The sequence below is a fragment of the Rhinatrema bivittatum genome, chromosome 1, assembly GCF_901001135.1.
Source record: "Rhinatrema bivittatum chromosome 1, aRhiBiv1.1, whole genome shotgun sequence".
NCBI classification, from domain to species: domain Eukaryota; kingdom Metazoa; phylum Chordata; class Amphibia; order Gymnophiona; family Rhinatrematidae; genus Rhinatrema; species Rhinatrema bivittatum.
In genome coordinates, this window is record NC_042615.1 from 738,812,807 (window position 1) to 738,829,590 (window position 16,784).

Consider the following 16,784-nt stretch of genomic DNA (forward strand, 5'->3'; position numbering starts at 1 on the left):
TGATTGCTGCTATTGGCACTGAAGCCCATTCTGCTGCCTCCTCTGTGCAGGCCCCCTGGGTTTCCACTTCCTCCATGTTGATCTCGTACATTGTGAGATCCGCCATAGAGAAAGTGCTACTCTTGCACATTCCCAAAGATTACATGTACCAATCAGTAAAATGTAATTTATTTTTTTTTTTACATCTGCTTCCCTTTATTTTTTTGCCATTTCCTTTTATATTGCCTTTTTTTCTGTTTCTTTTCTCTCCACCTGTCTTCTTCCCTCAAAGACACAGTCAGGTTCTCATTCTCACATGCATTTCTCTCTCAAACACACATACACACACAGGATCTCACTGTCACATGCTCTTTCTGTCATGCAATCATTCATACACACAGTCTCTCACTGGCACAGGCTGTCTGAGTCTCACACACATGCTCTCTCATACCCCCACATGCTGCCTTGCTCAAGCACAGGCTCTCACTGTCACATGCTGTCTCTTTCACACACACAGAGGCTCTCACATGCTGTCTCTGCAAACACACACAGTCTCTCAATTCACTCTCACACACAATCTCTCAACTCATCTCATACTCGCACACACCTCTCTCTCACCTCTGGGCCTCTTCTTTACGGGTCGCCACAGGATGGGCTCTGCAGCAGCCCTGGTCTTCTCGGGCCGCGCTGCTCCTCTTCTGCACGCGGCTGACGCGCCTCCTCCTTCCTGCCCGTGCGGCTCCGGCAACATTTGTCTTCCAGGGCAGGGCGGGCAGGAAGTAAGTAGGAGGAGCACCGCGACGCGCTCCCTTTTGGGGTTGGAGGAGGCAGGTCTCCAGCTTCGCCCTGCCTCCCCGCAGCAGCCGCGGCGCCGCGGACCGGCAAAAAACCCCAACGGCCCGGTACTGGTCTGCGGACCGGGCCGTTGGGGTCGGTCCGCAGATCAGTTTTGGTCGAACGACCAAAACACAGGCGACCCCTGTGTTTTGGTCGTTCGACCCCCGCCGGGGTCGCGACCCCCGCCGGGGTCGCGACCCACAGGTTGAGAACCGCTGCCCTACAGTGACATCAGCCCGCCAGTATTCTCTGCAAAATCCAACTGTGGACAATCTAGCAAAACTTGATTATTAACTGATAACCATTCCAGCACTCAGCAAACAGGAAAACACTGAGTCAAACAAAGAGTGTAAGAACATTAATCTAGGGACTGGACTGACACTTACCAGTACACCTTGGAACATACAGCCACGGAGGAAGACCATAGCACAACCATTCGGTAGCCAAGGGTGGGAAAATGGATTCACCTATCTGTACTAAGGAAAAGGAAATTATCAGGTAAGTAGTAATTTCTCCTTTCTTAGCGTACAGACAGGTGAATCCAAAACCAGTGAGATGTACCAAAGCTACCAAACAGGGCAGGAGGCTGCCTGCGGTACACACAAAACAGCACATGCTGCATCTGCCTCCTTAATCCAGTGGGCTATTGTAATCTGTGACGCCGGCTCACCCTGTTTACTCCCATTATGGAAAATAAACAACCAGTCCGTCTTTCTGAGAGGTTCAGAAACCTCTAAAAACTTCAAGATATGCCTTTTGATATCCAAGGGCCCTAACAGGTGATATTCCTCCACATCTCTTGCCCTGTCCAGAGACGGCAGAGAAATAGACCGATTCAAGTAAAATCCGAGACCACTGTTGGCAAAAAGGAAGGAACAGTACACAGCTGTATCGCCCCAGGAGTCATTCATAGAATCAGTTCCCGCCAAGACAAAGCCTGTAGTTCTGATACTCGATGCGCAGAAACACCATTTTTAAGGTTAATAACATCAAGGAAAGTTTATGCATCAGTCGAAAAGTAGGGCCCAATAAAAAATCCAAAACTAGATTAAGACTCCACAAGGGCACCGGCACTCCTTTCAAGAAACAGGCCACATTAGGATGAGCCGACAAGGGTCCACCATTAACTTGATCTCGGAGACAGGTAAGAGCCGCCACTTGTACCTTTAAGAAATTAAGAGCCAACCCTTTACTCAATCCATCCTACAAAAATTTGAAAACAAGCAGAATCTTAACCAAACGAGCAAGAATCCCTTGATCTTCACACCAAGCCTCAAACACTCACCAGACCCGTACCATAGGCTACCGAAGTGGAGAACTTTCTCACATGTAGCAAGGTGGCAATCACCGCAGCAAAATATCCACGCTTCCACAACTGAGCCCTCTCAAGGGCCATACTGCAAGAGAAAATCGATTTGGATTGCAGAAAACGACAATGTAAGAGCATACTTTCTCAGCAGACAGAGTTTGGACCCAGGAGAATGGGTATTGTCAGACGAGGGATTTCAGCTAATAGTGGATCATTAGGGCCTTCCGTTTCTGGACCTGCTGGAGACTTCTCACAAGTGAAGGTTCCTCGATTCTTCAGGTGCCAGAGAGATCCAAAGTCATTGGGCATTGATTCTCTCTTGCAGGAATGGCCAGAGAACAAGCTGCTGTATGCTTTTCTCCTGTGGCCCATGTTGGGCAACATGGTTCAGAAGGTCTAGGGTCACAGAGGGATGGGTGCTCCTTGTGGCACCAGATTGGCCCAGGAGACCATGATATGCGGATCTGCAAAGTTTTCTAGTAGACTCCTCCCTCTGGTTTCTGGTGCACAGTGTTCTGTTGTGGCAGGGGCCTGTTCTTCAAGAAGATCCGACTATTTTGTCTTCCGGTTTAGCCCTTGAGAAGGCTCGCTTGCTGGAGCATGGATATTCTACTGTGGTGAGTGCCACCTTGCCATGAGCAAGAAAGTTCTACACTTTTTTAGCCCATGTGCAGGTTTGGCGAGTGTTTAAGGCTTGGTTTACAGACCAAGGGGTGGTTCTACTTTCGGTTAAGATCCGACTCATTTTGGAATTTTTGCAGGATGGTCTGAATAAAGGATTAGCCCTTAATTACTTAAAGTACAGGTAGCGGCTCTTGCCTGTTTCAGGAGTCAGGTGAATGGTTGAACCTTGTCAACTCATCCATATGTGGACCGTTTCTTCAAAGGAGTGAAACATCTTGGCCCTCACTTTCGACTACCGGTGCCCTTGTGAAGTCTTAATATGGTTTTGGATTTCTTAGTGGACCCTATGTTGCGACTGATACGTAACCTTCCCTTGCGGTTACTGACCTTAAAAACAGTGTTTCTTATGGCAATTTGTTCTGCATGTGGAATATCTGAGCTGCAGGCCATGTCTTTCCAAGAGCCATTCCTTCAATTGACTCCAGGGTCGATACAGCTGCGTACTGTTGCTTCCTTTTTGCCGAAAGTGGTCTTGGATTTTCACATGAATCAGTTCATTTCCCTGCCATCTCTGGATAAGGACAGAGTTGCGGAGCAAATCGCTTGTTGCGACCCTTGGATGTTGTTAAGAGACATATCATGAGGTATCTGGAGGTTTCTAGGCCTCTCAGGAAAATGGATCGCCTGTTTGTCCTTCATGGTGAAAGCAAACAGGGCAAGCCGGTTTTGTGGGCTGCAATAGCTTGCTGGATTAAGGAGGCACTCAAGGCCCTGTACGTGGATGCTGAACAGCCGTTGCCTAGGCAGGTTAGAGCTCATTCCACTAGAGCTTAGGCAGTGTCTTGGGTGGAAGTTAGATTGTTGACTCCCTTTGACATTTGCCGAGCTGCAACGTGGTCCTCCTTACACACCTTTTCCAGGCATTATCATCTTGATGTGCAGACCCGGGAGGACACAGCCTTTGCACGTGTGGTTTTGGCTGGACCACGGGCAGCCTCCCGCCCTATTCAGGAGTAGAATGGATACATCCCACTGGTTCTGTATTCATCTCTTTGGAAGCTAAGAAATGAGAAATTACTACTTACCTTATAAATTTCCTTTTCTTTAGGACAGACAGATGAATCCAGCTTCCTGACCTTGGCTTCCAAATGATTGTGCTATGGTCCTCCTGTGTGGCTACGTGTCCTAGGAGTTACTGGTAAGTGCTAAACCAGTCCCTAGACTACAATTTTTGTCTGAGCTCAGTGTTTCCAGTCGGCTGAGTACTGGACTGGTTCTGTTATTAATCAAATTTTTGTTAGTCTGTCCACAGTTGACTTTTACAGAAAATACTGGAGGGCTGATGTCACTGCAGGGTATATATACTGTGATGTCAGCTTTGCTCTGTCTCCATCTGCTCGTAGAAGTGCATAACTTATTGGTTCTGGATTCATCTGTCTGGATATTAAGAAAATAATATTGAAACGGCAATGGATGTGTCACAAAGTTGACTCTTACATCAATGAGTATGTTCATCATATGTTTAAAGCCTCAGCTGTAAGATAACTCCTTTCTATTGAAAAAGGCCCATCTCCTGAGCATTCATTTCTTGGAGGTATTCAAATATGTCTATCATATTTCCTCCAGGATATATTTTAGATATTTGGGAGTAATTTGCAAAAGGATGCAAGTACAAAAACCCTAGTTTTATGCATGTGTGTGGCATTTTCAAAATTGCCCAAGAGTTGTACACATACAAATTACATGCACTACAAAGAGACGCTCTGGGGAGGGAGAGGTATGATTTACATGCATAGTTTTGATTTTCAAAAAGTATGCACACAAGGGCACATCTACTCCTAAGCCGATGTAACATTTGTATGCATGTCAGTGCCAGATGAGCGCACATTCATGAATTTTCACAGAAGACTGATGTGCATAAATCTGCTTTGAAAATTCTGGCTAAATTCTCCAGGTTAAAAGTACCTACAGATTTTAGTTTATGCGGGCTATCTGAGAAGACCATTGACCATTTTAATAGCTGCCCTCTGGACTGACTCCGTATGGTTTATAACCACATAAGTACTGGCACTCAGGTTGGAATAAAGTATTATGATTCTGTACCCTGCAATATTGGCCATGGAACTGAGAGCATCATATCCCTGAGCAATGGTGACTCGTGGAACCATGTCCATTGCCAGGACAGTCAGTTTTTTCTCACTGAGCTTCTTTAGCAAGTCCGGGTTCTGAGCTGGGTAGATGAAACTGATCAGTGTTGATGAGGGTTTGACAAGATCTGCCTCGTGCACACCTAAGATGGGGTTCAACATAGGAGCCCTTACCTAAAAGAGAAAATAAGAAAAAAATGACAAGACATGGATCAGAACTGCATGCACTGCTGAAAAGCATCCTTTCCTGTACACAAAATGACAAAGCACTGAAATCTGCATTCTACACTAATATTGGGATTACTAATAACCAGCAGAGAGGGATGTTATAAAGCACTTATAATAAATTACGAAAACATGAAAATTATTGACTTGCAAGAATGTTATTCTAGCTGTTCTTGTGTGAACTGCTTAAGAACCCAATTTGTACCTGGAAATTTTCGTTCTAAACTAGCTTTGCATAACACAGTCTTCCTCTCACAGTGCACCTGCACCTACCCAGTTCAAATTTTTATTTTTTCAGAAGAGAAACAAAGATGCATGTGTGTTAAGGGATATTTACCTCTCTCCTATGTGAAAAATAGCCTTTAAACAGATTCTGAACTGTTACAGGTTTCTGTATAGTGTTGAACTGCACTTAAATTCTCTAAAGTTGGTGTGCACTCTGTGTTACAGCCCTATAAAGTGGTGGTTCTATCAGCTAGCACAAATAACAATGCACAGCAGAGGGCAAGACAGTTGTTACTTCAGTGTGCATGCAAAAAGATATAGTTTCATTGTTTTCTTATTTCATATCTTCTGTTAATTTTGTTTTATATTATTTCATGTTTTGTTTTTAGTGCATGCTATTTGCAAATAGTGTGTACAAAATTATTTAAAAAAAAAAAAAAAAAATGAAAAAAAAAATGTCAGGTTTATCATTTCAAATAACTGCACATCCTTATCACCCATTACCTTACCATCCTGCTGCAGGAAAGGTGAGTTGCTTTATACTCCTCAGTACTGCACCATCTTTCCCCTGCTGAAGTCTGATAGGACCATACCTACCAGCATGTTCACTACATTGAATCCCAGTATCATCTAAGGTTGTATCTGCTGATACTCATTCATGTTAATAGCAGCTCTGGAGATCATCATACCCCTGGAATGACTGAGCACTTGGTCCTGTTACATGCTCTAAACCTTGTACAACATTCAATCTTCTCTCCTCCCCAGTTCTAAAACTAATGCTGGAGCTCACTGAAGTTATACCACCTTAACAAAACAAAAATGTACCAAAGGGGCTGTGCCAGCTGCATCAGTAACTTTCATAAACATGTTGGGTTTTGCTGAGTGTCTTCTGCACCCCTCATGGCAGGAAGAGGGGAATGCAAACACAGAATGTAGCTTTAAAATTTCCCAACGATTATAAATAAGAGACACAATTAGAGTCACTATGGGGTAGATTTTAAAAGGGTTACGCGCATAAGTTATGCGCGTAACCCTTTCAAAACCCCCCTGCACGCGCCGAGCCTATTTTGCATAGGCTCGGCGGCGCACGCAAGCCCCGGGACCCGCGTAAGTCCCGGGGCTTTGCTAGGGGGGGCGCGGCCGAGACCTCAGAAATCGCTCCCAGGCCGGGTAATCGCGCGGCGGCAGCCGATCAGCGCAGGCTAGGGGGGTGTGTAGATAGGGCTGGGGGGGGTGACTTATGTAGGGGAAGGGAGGGGAAGGCCGAAGGAATGTTCCCACTGAGGCCGCTCCAACTTTGGAGCGGTCTCGGAGGGAACGGGCAGCGCGCGCGCCGACCCCGGATTTTATAAGATACGCACGGCTACGTGTGTATCTTATAAAATCCAGCATACTTTTGTTTGCGCCTGGTGTGCAAACAAAAGTACGCACGGGCGTACATTTAAAAAATCTACCCCTATGTGAGAAACCATAGCACACACACCATCCTGGTGTCAATAGGTTCAAAATTATCACGCAGTAGCCACTCACGTTCTGCATTAAATACTTGCTTATATGCTTTTTTAAAATCCATTTACTGCAGAACATGAGTGGTTACTATGCGATCATGATGCTGACACCAGGATGGTTGGTACGTGTCCTATACTATTCTCAAGTAGTGTCTCAAATTGTGTCCATTATTTATGAACACTGGGAGATTTTAAAGCTACATTCTGTGTTTAAGAACATAAGAAGTTACCATTCTGGGGCAGAACAAGGGTCCATCAAAACCAGCATCCTGTTTCCAACAGTGGCCAATCCAGGTTACAAGTACCCAAACATTAAATAGATCCATGCTTCTAATGCCAGTAATAGCAGTGGCTATTCCCTAAATCAACTTGACTAATAGTTTATGCAATTCTCCCTTCAGGAACTTATCCATACCTGTTTTAAACCCAGCTACACTAACTGCCCTAACCACATCCTCGGGCAACAAGTCAGGCTCAATTGTCTATGGAATCCTGGATCATACCTGGAGCCCTTTTTAAATATCAGGGTTATGGTGACCACCCTCCAGTCTTCATGCACAATTTTAGTAAGTTACAAATGAATACTAATAGATCTGAAGTTTCATTTTTGAGTTCTTTCAGAACCCTAATGTACACACCATTCGGTTTAGGTGATTTGCTACTCTTCAATTTGTTAATCTGCCTTACTGCATATCTTCCAGGTTCACCGTGATTTTGGTTCAGTTCATACAAATCATCACTCCTGAAAACCGTCTCTAGAACTGATATCTCCCCAACATCCTCATTAGTAAACATGGATGCAAAGATTTCATGTAGTCTTTCCATGCTGGCCTGAATTTCCCTTTAACCCCCTCAATCATCTAATGGTCAGCAACTCGTGATTCAGATGGAGGTATCTTAGAAGGTTACTAATGAAACAGGAGAGTTGGGGCATCCCAATGAGAGGTTACACTACCTGTAATTCTTCTATGGTCATTTATTTGATTGAATGTCCCTGTTCTTTGCTCTACATTGGGAAAACCAAACGTCTTTTGAAGACAAGAATGATCCAACATCGATCCAACATAAGAAATGGTAGAGTGAATGAACCACTAGTTTCACACTGTACTGAGATGGGACATACTTTTGAGGACTTGCATTTTTGTGCAATAGATCACGTTCCTTCACATTGGCGTGGGGGACATCGAGAACGCATTCTACTACAGTCTGAGCAACGTTGGATCTACCGTTTGAACACTGTCCATCCTTCAGGACTGAATAGCGAACTGGACCTACATGGTTTTTTGGGCTAATCTCTGTTTACTATAATTGACAGATTACTCTTTTGCTGATCCATTACTTTATCAATGATGGCTGACGTCACAACAAAATGGCGTATTTAAAGGGACGCCAGCCTCGGTTCCGGTTCCTCCGTTTGTTTCTTCTACAAGATGGTTGAGACGTCTGGTCCCGTCTAAGAAGATAGCCATGGTGGTCATAGATAAGTATTGATTTTACTTAAAAGTAAAAGTAAGACCAGTTTTTAAAATCGTCCCCACTCGACCATCTCCGATTTTGCTGAAAATTTATTCAGATGTATGTATATGTTTGAAACGAGGTTCTGTGAAGTTTTAGCTCCAGATCTTAAATACCTGTGGCACTGTCGCTTTTTCACTGGAGGTCCCACTGAGCTCGCGGCTTCAGCTACGAGGATTTGGCAAACTTTGGCACACAGCCATTATAGAAATATACTGGCTATGATGCTGAAATTGGACATACTAGCTCAACTTTTGCTGGTGAACACGAAAAAATTAGTACCAGCAATCACAAAACAACATGTCGGTCTTAATTTAGTGTCAAAGTGGCTTAAAAATCACGCGACATGACATTTAAGCCATACTTTGACCAAGTATAACTCAAAACCAAAAACCACTAGTAACTGGTGCTTTACCCTGTATACCAAACAGCTACATGACTTTGCATTACTGCAATATCACGGTCAAAGCATATGTATTTGTGGAGATATTCACACCCACATATGATGAAAAACGTTTAATGATCAAATCTGACCTATTTTCAAGGTCAAATATCTCAAAAAGGGTACCCCTAAAATCTATTTATTATGATATCAGTGGAAAGAGGACATTTTTTTCTACTGGAATAATTTCTTTTCTTTTTGGAGACTTTTAGGTTAAGGCAAGAAAAATGACTTTAAACAGTGTTATTTATGCGCGTAATGCATTGATTTTGTGTTCGATTTTCAGATTGTCATCACATTCTTAATTTGATTACAGAGTCCTATTGTTGCTAGCAATGTCTATTATAATTGAAAACCTATAAGCCTTTTTATTTAGGAAGACTTATTGACTATTGTTACATTTTTGTTGCATATATTATTGATTTCTTATCGATGGAAAATGAAATTGATGAAGAATCGCCCCAGTGCTCTATTGGCCTTGCGAACAATTCGATGTGCCACCTTAAGACATTCACCCATAGCAAAGATGAGTTGAAATTGTTTACAAGCTTTGGATTGGATGAACAGAAATTGCTGTGTCGACGAGTGGGATTAAATTTTGACGAACATTCACAAATCTGTTTACACCATGAAGCTTTATTCTTGACCAAATATGAGCATTTGCAAAAATCGTGTTGCAATCCTTTTGGAAAGAAAGCTCATAACACAAAAAAGAATTTGCGAGCTATCAATTTGTTAGCAGCTGACCAGTTGAAAGAATTTACAAAGAATGATGTGAAGCCTGGCCAGAAGATGTGCGCATCATGTCGAAAAGAATTTGCTAAAAGCAAAAAATCAGCTGATCCAGTTTCCTCTGAATCAGATCCAGATGGAATGGAATGTTCTACAAGTCTAAATTCAAGCTTAACATCCATTGGCATCTCTCCTCTGAAATTTCAACGGGTAAGCCAGCGAGATTCACTTGGATATGCAAGGAGAAAGATAAGCCAGGTGCAAAATGCCTTTACTAGCAAGATTGCTTCAATAGGAGGGCTTGAGCCAAAAGACATTGAGCAACCACAAACAGCACAGTGCAACATGTGTCTGGATTACAATCACCTTTTGGCAGATTTGAAGCAAAAGCTGCAGGTGTCCAGTCGGGCAGAAAAGGTCCAAATCTTGACATTGGCACCTGAAAGTTGGTCCATTAAGGCTACATCAGATGAATTCGGTGTCTCTGAACGAATGGTCAAACAAGCTCGAAAGCTTAAATGTGAACATGGAATCTTAGCCTTACCTGGAATCAAGTGTGGCAAGAAACTTTCTGAGGAAGTGAAGAAAAAAGTGCAGGCATTTTTTGAGGATGATGAATTCAGTCGAATGTGCCCTGGTAAAAAAGTATCAGTGCGAATAGCAGGAGAAAAAAAGCAAATGCAAAAGCGACTATTACTGAGCAATATGAGGGAAATGTTTGTTGCCTATCGGGATCGGAATGGGCCTGAAATTGGATTTTCCAAGTTTTGTGAGCTTCGGCCAAAGTGGTGCGTAACCGTTGGATCTGCTGGAACACATTCTGTTTGTGTGTGTACCATTCACCAAAATGTCAAACTAATGCTTGCAGCAAGCCCAATCAATGATGACTACAAAGAGCTCATATGCAAAATGGTTTGTGGAATTGAATCCAAGGACTGCATGCTTGGCCGTTGTGAAAAATGCCCAGGTCCTGAAGGATTAAAAGAATTTCTAGTCAAACTGTTTGTCAACAGTGACTCTGATGATGATATTGAGTTCAAACAATGGATTCACACTGATCGAGACACGCTTGATACAAAACAATTGACTGTAGAAGATTTCATTGAAGAATTGGTTTTGAAAATTTCTAACCTTTGCAGCCATCACTACATCGCCAAGCATCAAAGTTGCTATCTGAAATCGTTGAAGGAAAATCTGAGAACTGGAGAGCTTGTGATCCTTATGGACTTTGCTGAAAATTACTCATTTATTGTTCAAGATGCCATTCAAGGTTTCCACTGGGAAAATAGTCAAGCTACAGTACACCCATTTGTCATTTACTTCAAGGAGTTAAATGGTGAAGCTGCACAGAACATCAGCTTGTGCATAATCAGTGATTGCTCACGACATGACACAGTTGCAGTCCACACTTTCTTAACAGTGATTGTGGAGTATCTCAAGACTCTCATCTATGGAATTCGTCATATCCACTACTTCAGCGATGGATCTGCAGCCCAGTACAAAAATTTCAAAAATTTTCTCAACTTGTGCCACCACAATGCTGATTTCAATATCAGCGCTGAATGGAATTTTTTTGGTACCAGTCATGGAAAGTCGCCCTGTGATGGGATTGGAGGGACAGCAAAGAGGTTGGCAGCTCATGCCAGTCTTCAACGCCCAACTGAAAACCAAATACTGACCCCAGTGGATTTATTTAACTTTTGCAACGAGCAACTGCATGGAATCAAGTTTTTCTTTGTTCCAAAAGAAAAAATTGACGAAATACGGGTAGTTCAAGAGGAAAGGTTCAAAGATGGACATACAATTGCTGGAACACGAGAAAATCACCAGTTTGTGCCAATTGATGACAAAAAGATTCGCATTTCAAGGGTGTCAAATGACACATCATCTTTCATTGCCCATGTAGATCGATCTGTCAGATCAGAAGTGCCTTTTGTGCCAATTGCAAACCTCCAGCCAGGGCAATACATTGTCTGCATTTACGATAACAACTGGTGGATTGGAAATATTTCTGAAATTTCAGTCGATGACCATGATGCATTAATAAATTTTATGCATCCTCATGGACCAGCTAGCTTCTTTCACTGGCCTGTGAGAAATGATACCTGCTGGATTCCCGAGCAGTCAATCATTGCAATACTTCCAGCACCAGCTGCAACAGCAATGGGACGACAATACAGCTTCTCTGAACCAATTATGTTGCAAATTCAGCAACAATTCCAGACCACTTAGACTGAACTTTATGGCTTGGGAACCAACAAAAGATACCCAATATTAGGCTTGGGATCCTAGGCTAAGACACCCACCCTCAGGCTTCGGAACCTGCGATAAAGAGACCGCCCGTGGCTGGCCTTGCACGGCTATCGGGCGTGGCCCCTAGGCGATGGGGCTGCCAATTCTCAAAAGACTTGGCATTATTACAATTCTTAATAGGATTATAATACCAATTCTTAGGGAATTGGTAGTGGTATAACCACCATGGACCAACGCAAGGGTTTAAATAGTGCAGTTACCATTCATTGCATATGATTAAAAAACGCCATGTTCAGTGGCATTTTTCTTTTCTTAAACTGAGAGACTCCAAAAATGAAATAGATGATCCTTGTAGAGAAAAATTTGCTCTTTCCACTGATATCAAAATAAATAGATTTGAGGGGTACCCTTTTTGAGATAATTGATCTTAAAAATAGGTCAGATTTGATCATTAAATGCCTTTTCACCATCTGTAGGTATAAATATCTCCACAAATACATATGCCTTGGCCCTGATATTGCAGCAATGCAAAGTCATGTAGCTGTTTGGTTTACAGGGTAAATAAAGCACCAGTTACTAGTGGTTTTTGGTTTTGAGTTATACTTGGTCAAAGTATGGCTTAAATGTCATGTCGCGTGATTTTTAAGCCACTTTGACACTAAATTAAGACCGACATGTTGTTTTGTGATTGCTGGTACTAATTTTTTCGTGTTCACCAGCAAAAGTTGAGCTAGTATGTCCAATTTCAGCATCATAGCCACTATATTTCTATAATGGCTATGTGCCAAAGTTTGCAAAATCCTCGTAGCTGAAGCCGCGGGCTTGGTGGGACCTCCAGTGAAAGGGCAACAGTGCCCCAAGTATTTGATATCTGGCCCTAAAACTTTACAGAACCTCGTTTCAAACATACATGTACATCCTTATAAATTTTCAGCAAAATCAGAGATGGTCGAGTGGGGACCACTGGTCCACTTGACATGGAATGACTATTTTAACTTTCTATCTACTACTATAAATGTGCAACTCTATTTAATTCCTTTAGATATATGGCTCTTGCTAGAATTATTTCTACGTGCCCCTGAGGAAGCTTACCCAGCGAAACACCGGCCAGTGTAGGGCAATGCTAATAATTGATTTCGAAAGAGTCATCCTTGTCTACATGAATGGAGGACTATTTTAATGTATTTGAAAAAAAGAAAAAAATATTTTGTTGCATTAAAAAATGATGAAGGTGGATGATTGAAAAGACTGGTTAGTGTCTACTTGAAAGTGACATATAACGTCAAGGCTTGCTGACACCTTCATAGGCTATTATTTAATTGACAATTTGGGTTCCACATTTTTGGTTATTTGATTCTGTGTTGTGGTTAACCACTGACTCCCCTGTATGAGTAGGGTAATTGAAGTTTCCCATTAACACTGCACTGCCAAATTGGTTAGCTTCCCTGATTTTTCTTAGTATTTTACACTAAACTTAAAGAGATAGGGCTGAAGAGTTAAGCAGCAAAAAGGTTTAGAGGGGAAGGCCAAGAGTCATTTAGTATATTTTACAGTATTTTGTACTGGTATTGTACCTTATTTTAAAATTTTATGTATGTGAAATATGAGTAAATGGCCTAGATTGACAATAGGTGGGTTAAAAAAAAAAGAAAATAAAATTAGAAACTTTTGTTGCCCATCTCATCATTTTGGCCAGGTGGATAATCCTAGCTCTATACTCTCTCAACACACACGGGATTTCTACCCATAAAGATTCTACTGTGCATTTAGTCTCTTGTATGATCTTTACCCTGTTGGACTCCATGCCATCTCAAACATAAAGCATCACTCACCCCCTCCCTCCACATACCAAACCAAGTTGATCCTCCTTATCACAATATAAATTTGTACTCTGGTATAGCACAGTCCCATTGGTTATCCTCCTTCCACAAAGTCTCTGAGATGCCAATTAAGTCTCTCTCATCATTCACTGCTATACACTCAAACTCTCCCATCTTACTTCTTAGACTTCTGGCATTAGCATACAAACATTTCAAAGTGAGTTTTTTGTTTGTATTTACATTCTGCTTTTCAGTTGACAGGGATAAATTGGAATCTTTTAGCTCAGGTGAGTTTTTAATTATAAGCACTTAGACTACTTTTCTTATTATTGGAACCTCTCATTGGGATGCCCCAGCTCTCCTTTTTCATTAGTAACCTTCTAAGATACCTCCATCTGAATCACGAGTTGCTGAGCAACTGTCAGCTTTCCCCCTTGTTCTAGTTTAAAAGCTGCTCTCCTCTTTTTTTTTTTAATGTTAGCACCAGCAGTCTGGTTCCACCCTGGTTAAGGTGAAGCCCATCCTTTCAGAAAGACTCCCTCTTCTCCAAAATGTTGCCCAGTTCCTTACAAAATATTAAATTCCTCTTCCCTGTACCATCATTTCACCCAAGCACAGAGAGCTCTGCCTGCCTCTGGAGACCTGCGCATTAAACAGGAAGTATTTTCAGAAAATGCTACCCTGAAGGTTCTGGATTTCAGCTTTCTAAAAGCCTACATTTGGCTTTCAGAACCTCCCTCCCACATTTTCCTATGTCATTGGAGCCCACATGTACCAAGATAGCCAGCTTCTCCCCAGACCTGTCTAAAATCCTATCTAGATGACGTGTGAGGTCTGCCACCTTTGCACCAGCAGGCAAGTTTACCAGGCAGCCTTCATGTCCACCAGCCTCCTAGCTATCTACATTACTAATAATCAAATCGCCAGTTATGACGGCCAACCTAACCCTTTCCTGTTGGGCAGTAGCCCTGGGAGACTCGTCCTCTATGCGAGAGGACAGTGCATCATCTGGAGAGCAGGTCCTTGCTACATATAGGATCACTTCCTGCTACACCAGGATAATTCTCTCCAACTAGCAATCCAGGGTTGCCAGACTGGAGTTGGAACTTGGCTACTATGGCTATTTTGTCCCTGGAGGTCTCATCTATATACTTCGGTCTGCCTCAGCTCCTCCAGGTCTGCCAGTCTAGCCTCCAGGGATTGGACTCATGCACACATACAACCTCTCACCGGCATGTAAAAACAATCATGTGTGTCACTCGATGCAAAAGACTGGAAGGATCCTCTCTTGCTGCTGGACTGCTGCCTTCATCTTAATTTTGCAGAGATCCTAGTTAAATTTAGGTTGTTAAAGGAGTAGGAATGTGAACAATTACAGACCTTTAAATTTATTGGTGTATTCACTATTAATCTGGTAGTACCTACAAGGGGATAATTAAAGCTCTCAATAAGGGATAGTGCAATAGTGTGATTTAGATAAAAGCCTGATTGATTTTTATTGAGAAAGCATCTCTTGCCTATAAAAGGATGAGTTAGGGGTGGCTGGACATAGGGTGGAAGAGAGGGAAAGAAACACGGGAATTAACTCCTTCTGACTTGCACAGCCCCCCAGTGATAACTTATACTAGAGGTAAGAATATTAGAGGCTAGAGACTACATAATATATTGTTATCTCCCTCCAGATATGACTACAGAATACATAGAACCAACAGAACACAGCATGTGGGAACTGCTCTTTTTGCTTTCAAACTACCACTGATATTAATTAGAAGGATCCTCAATCTGGACATCATTTTAAATTATTAGGGTCATCTTTTGTGATATATTTTATTATATGTCCTTGTAAGCAGGTATACGTAGACAGAATGAAAAAAATAATCCCTCCCATCTGGTTGAACACAAAATTTGTGTGACCACTAGAAAGATTCAAGCCCCTTTGGTACAAAACTGCCTGGAATAGAATCATACTTCAAAGAATTTTGGTGGAGTATTTTGGAGCAAGTGTTGGAGTCTTCAAGAAGAGGTGACCATCTGATACATTTGAATACCCGCAAATAATTTTGGATTTTTTTTTTTTTTACACCTTTGCTTCCTATGGATTAAATATAGATATGGAATGGTATTCTGTATTTTGAAATATTATCTAACAGTGGTACAAAGTGTTAAAAAAAAATAATAAAAGTTTTCTGTATAGTTTTTTGTTTTGTTTTTTTCCAATATAAATGGCTATGCTGACTAGGGCTTCCTTCCAGCTTACATTTTGGCACCAAAAGGTAGAATACACTGATTTCTGGATGGTGAGCTGCTCTCTTTAAGAACACAGTTCTACGTATATCAGCTTATGTGCTTATATATTCTATATGCTTTATATCATAATAAAATATAAATTTTGTTTTATCGAGTAAGAATTTTTGCCATGGAAAACTGGTGATGAAAGTTGTGAATACATTCTCAAACAAACCCCTTTTGTAGATCAGATTTTGAAATGTGACCTGTGTTGGGGTAATACATATGAAAGCATTGCTGGATATGCAAACTAAGATAAGCTGTTTTATTTGCATCTTTAAGTAAAATACAAAAAAGTACCTAGATTCATGGACTATGACCTATGATTAGTGAAAAGGCAATGAAGGTTTTATCAGGTGTGCCCATTATTATGGTCTATACATTATGATATTTTGTTGAGGAAGAACTATGTGTTTTGTTGCTTTTGATTATGTCATTATCCTCCACATTTCCTCGACCAAATATGCTTCAGTGAATAACACTACATAAAACATCAAAAAATACAAAAAGACATGCAACATAAGCTTAAAATTCTGTATTAAACCTATATTACAAAAATAAGACTACAAAATCAGAGGAATGGGCAGCCAGGATCCACATTGATCCTGATATGAATATGAGCCAGCGAGCCCATCTCCTCCAGCAGACGGCGTCCCACTGGTGGCCCTCCGACCAGTGACACTCTCCTCCCGATGGAGAGGCCCACCCCAGGTAACGTCAGCCAGGGCGCCGAGAACGCAGGCGTCGACCTACCTCTCCACTACCACCTTGCTGATGCCGCCATACTGAAGGTTCTGTGTGGCCAGCGCTGACCCACCGGGGTCCCGAGCCAGCGAGCCCATCTCCTCCAGCAGATGGCGTCCCACCTGCGGCCCTCCGACC

General features: G+C 42.1%; 1 protein-coding gene across 4 annotated transcripts in view; it reads right to left on the bottom strand.

Annotated features, from left to right (window-relative positions):
• NNT (nicotinamide nucleotide transhydrogenase) overlaps positions 1 to 16,784 on the bottom strand; it is a 404,867-nt gene that overhangs the window by 331,938 nt on the left and 56,145 nt on the right. For all 4 annotated transcript variants that reach the window (XM_029577710.1, XM_029577726.1, XM_029577728.1 and 1 more), the window contains exon 4: positions 4,853 to 5,070. In XM_029577710.1, coding sequence (XP_029433570.1) covers positions 4,853 to 5,070 — 218 coding nt within the window. The remainder of the gene's footprint in view (positions 1 to 4,852; positions 5,071 to 16,784) is intronic.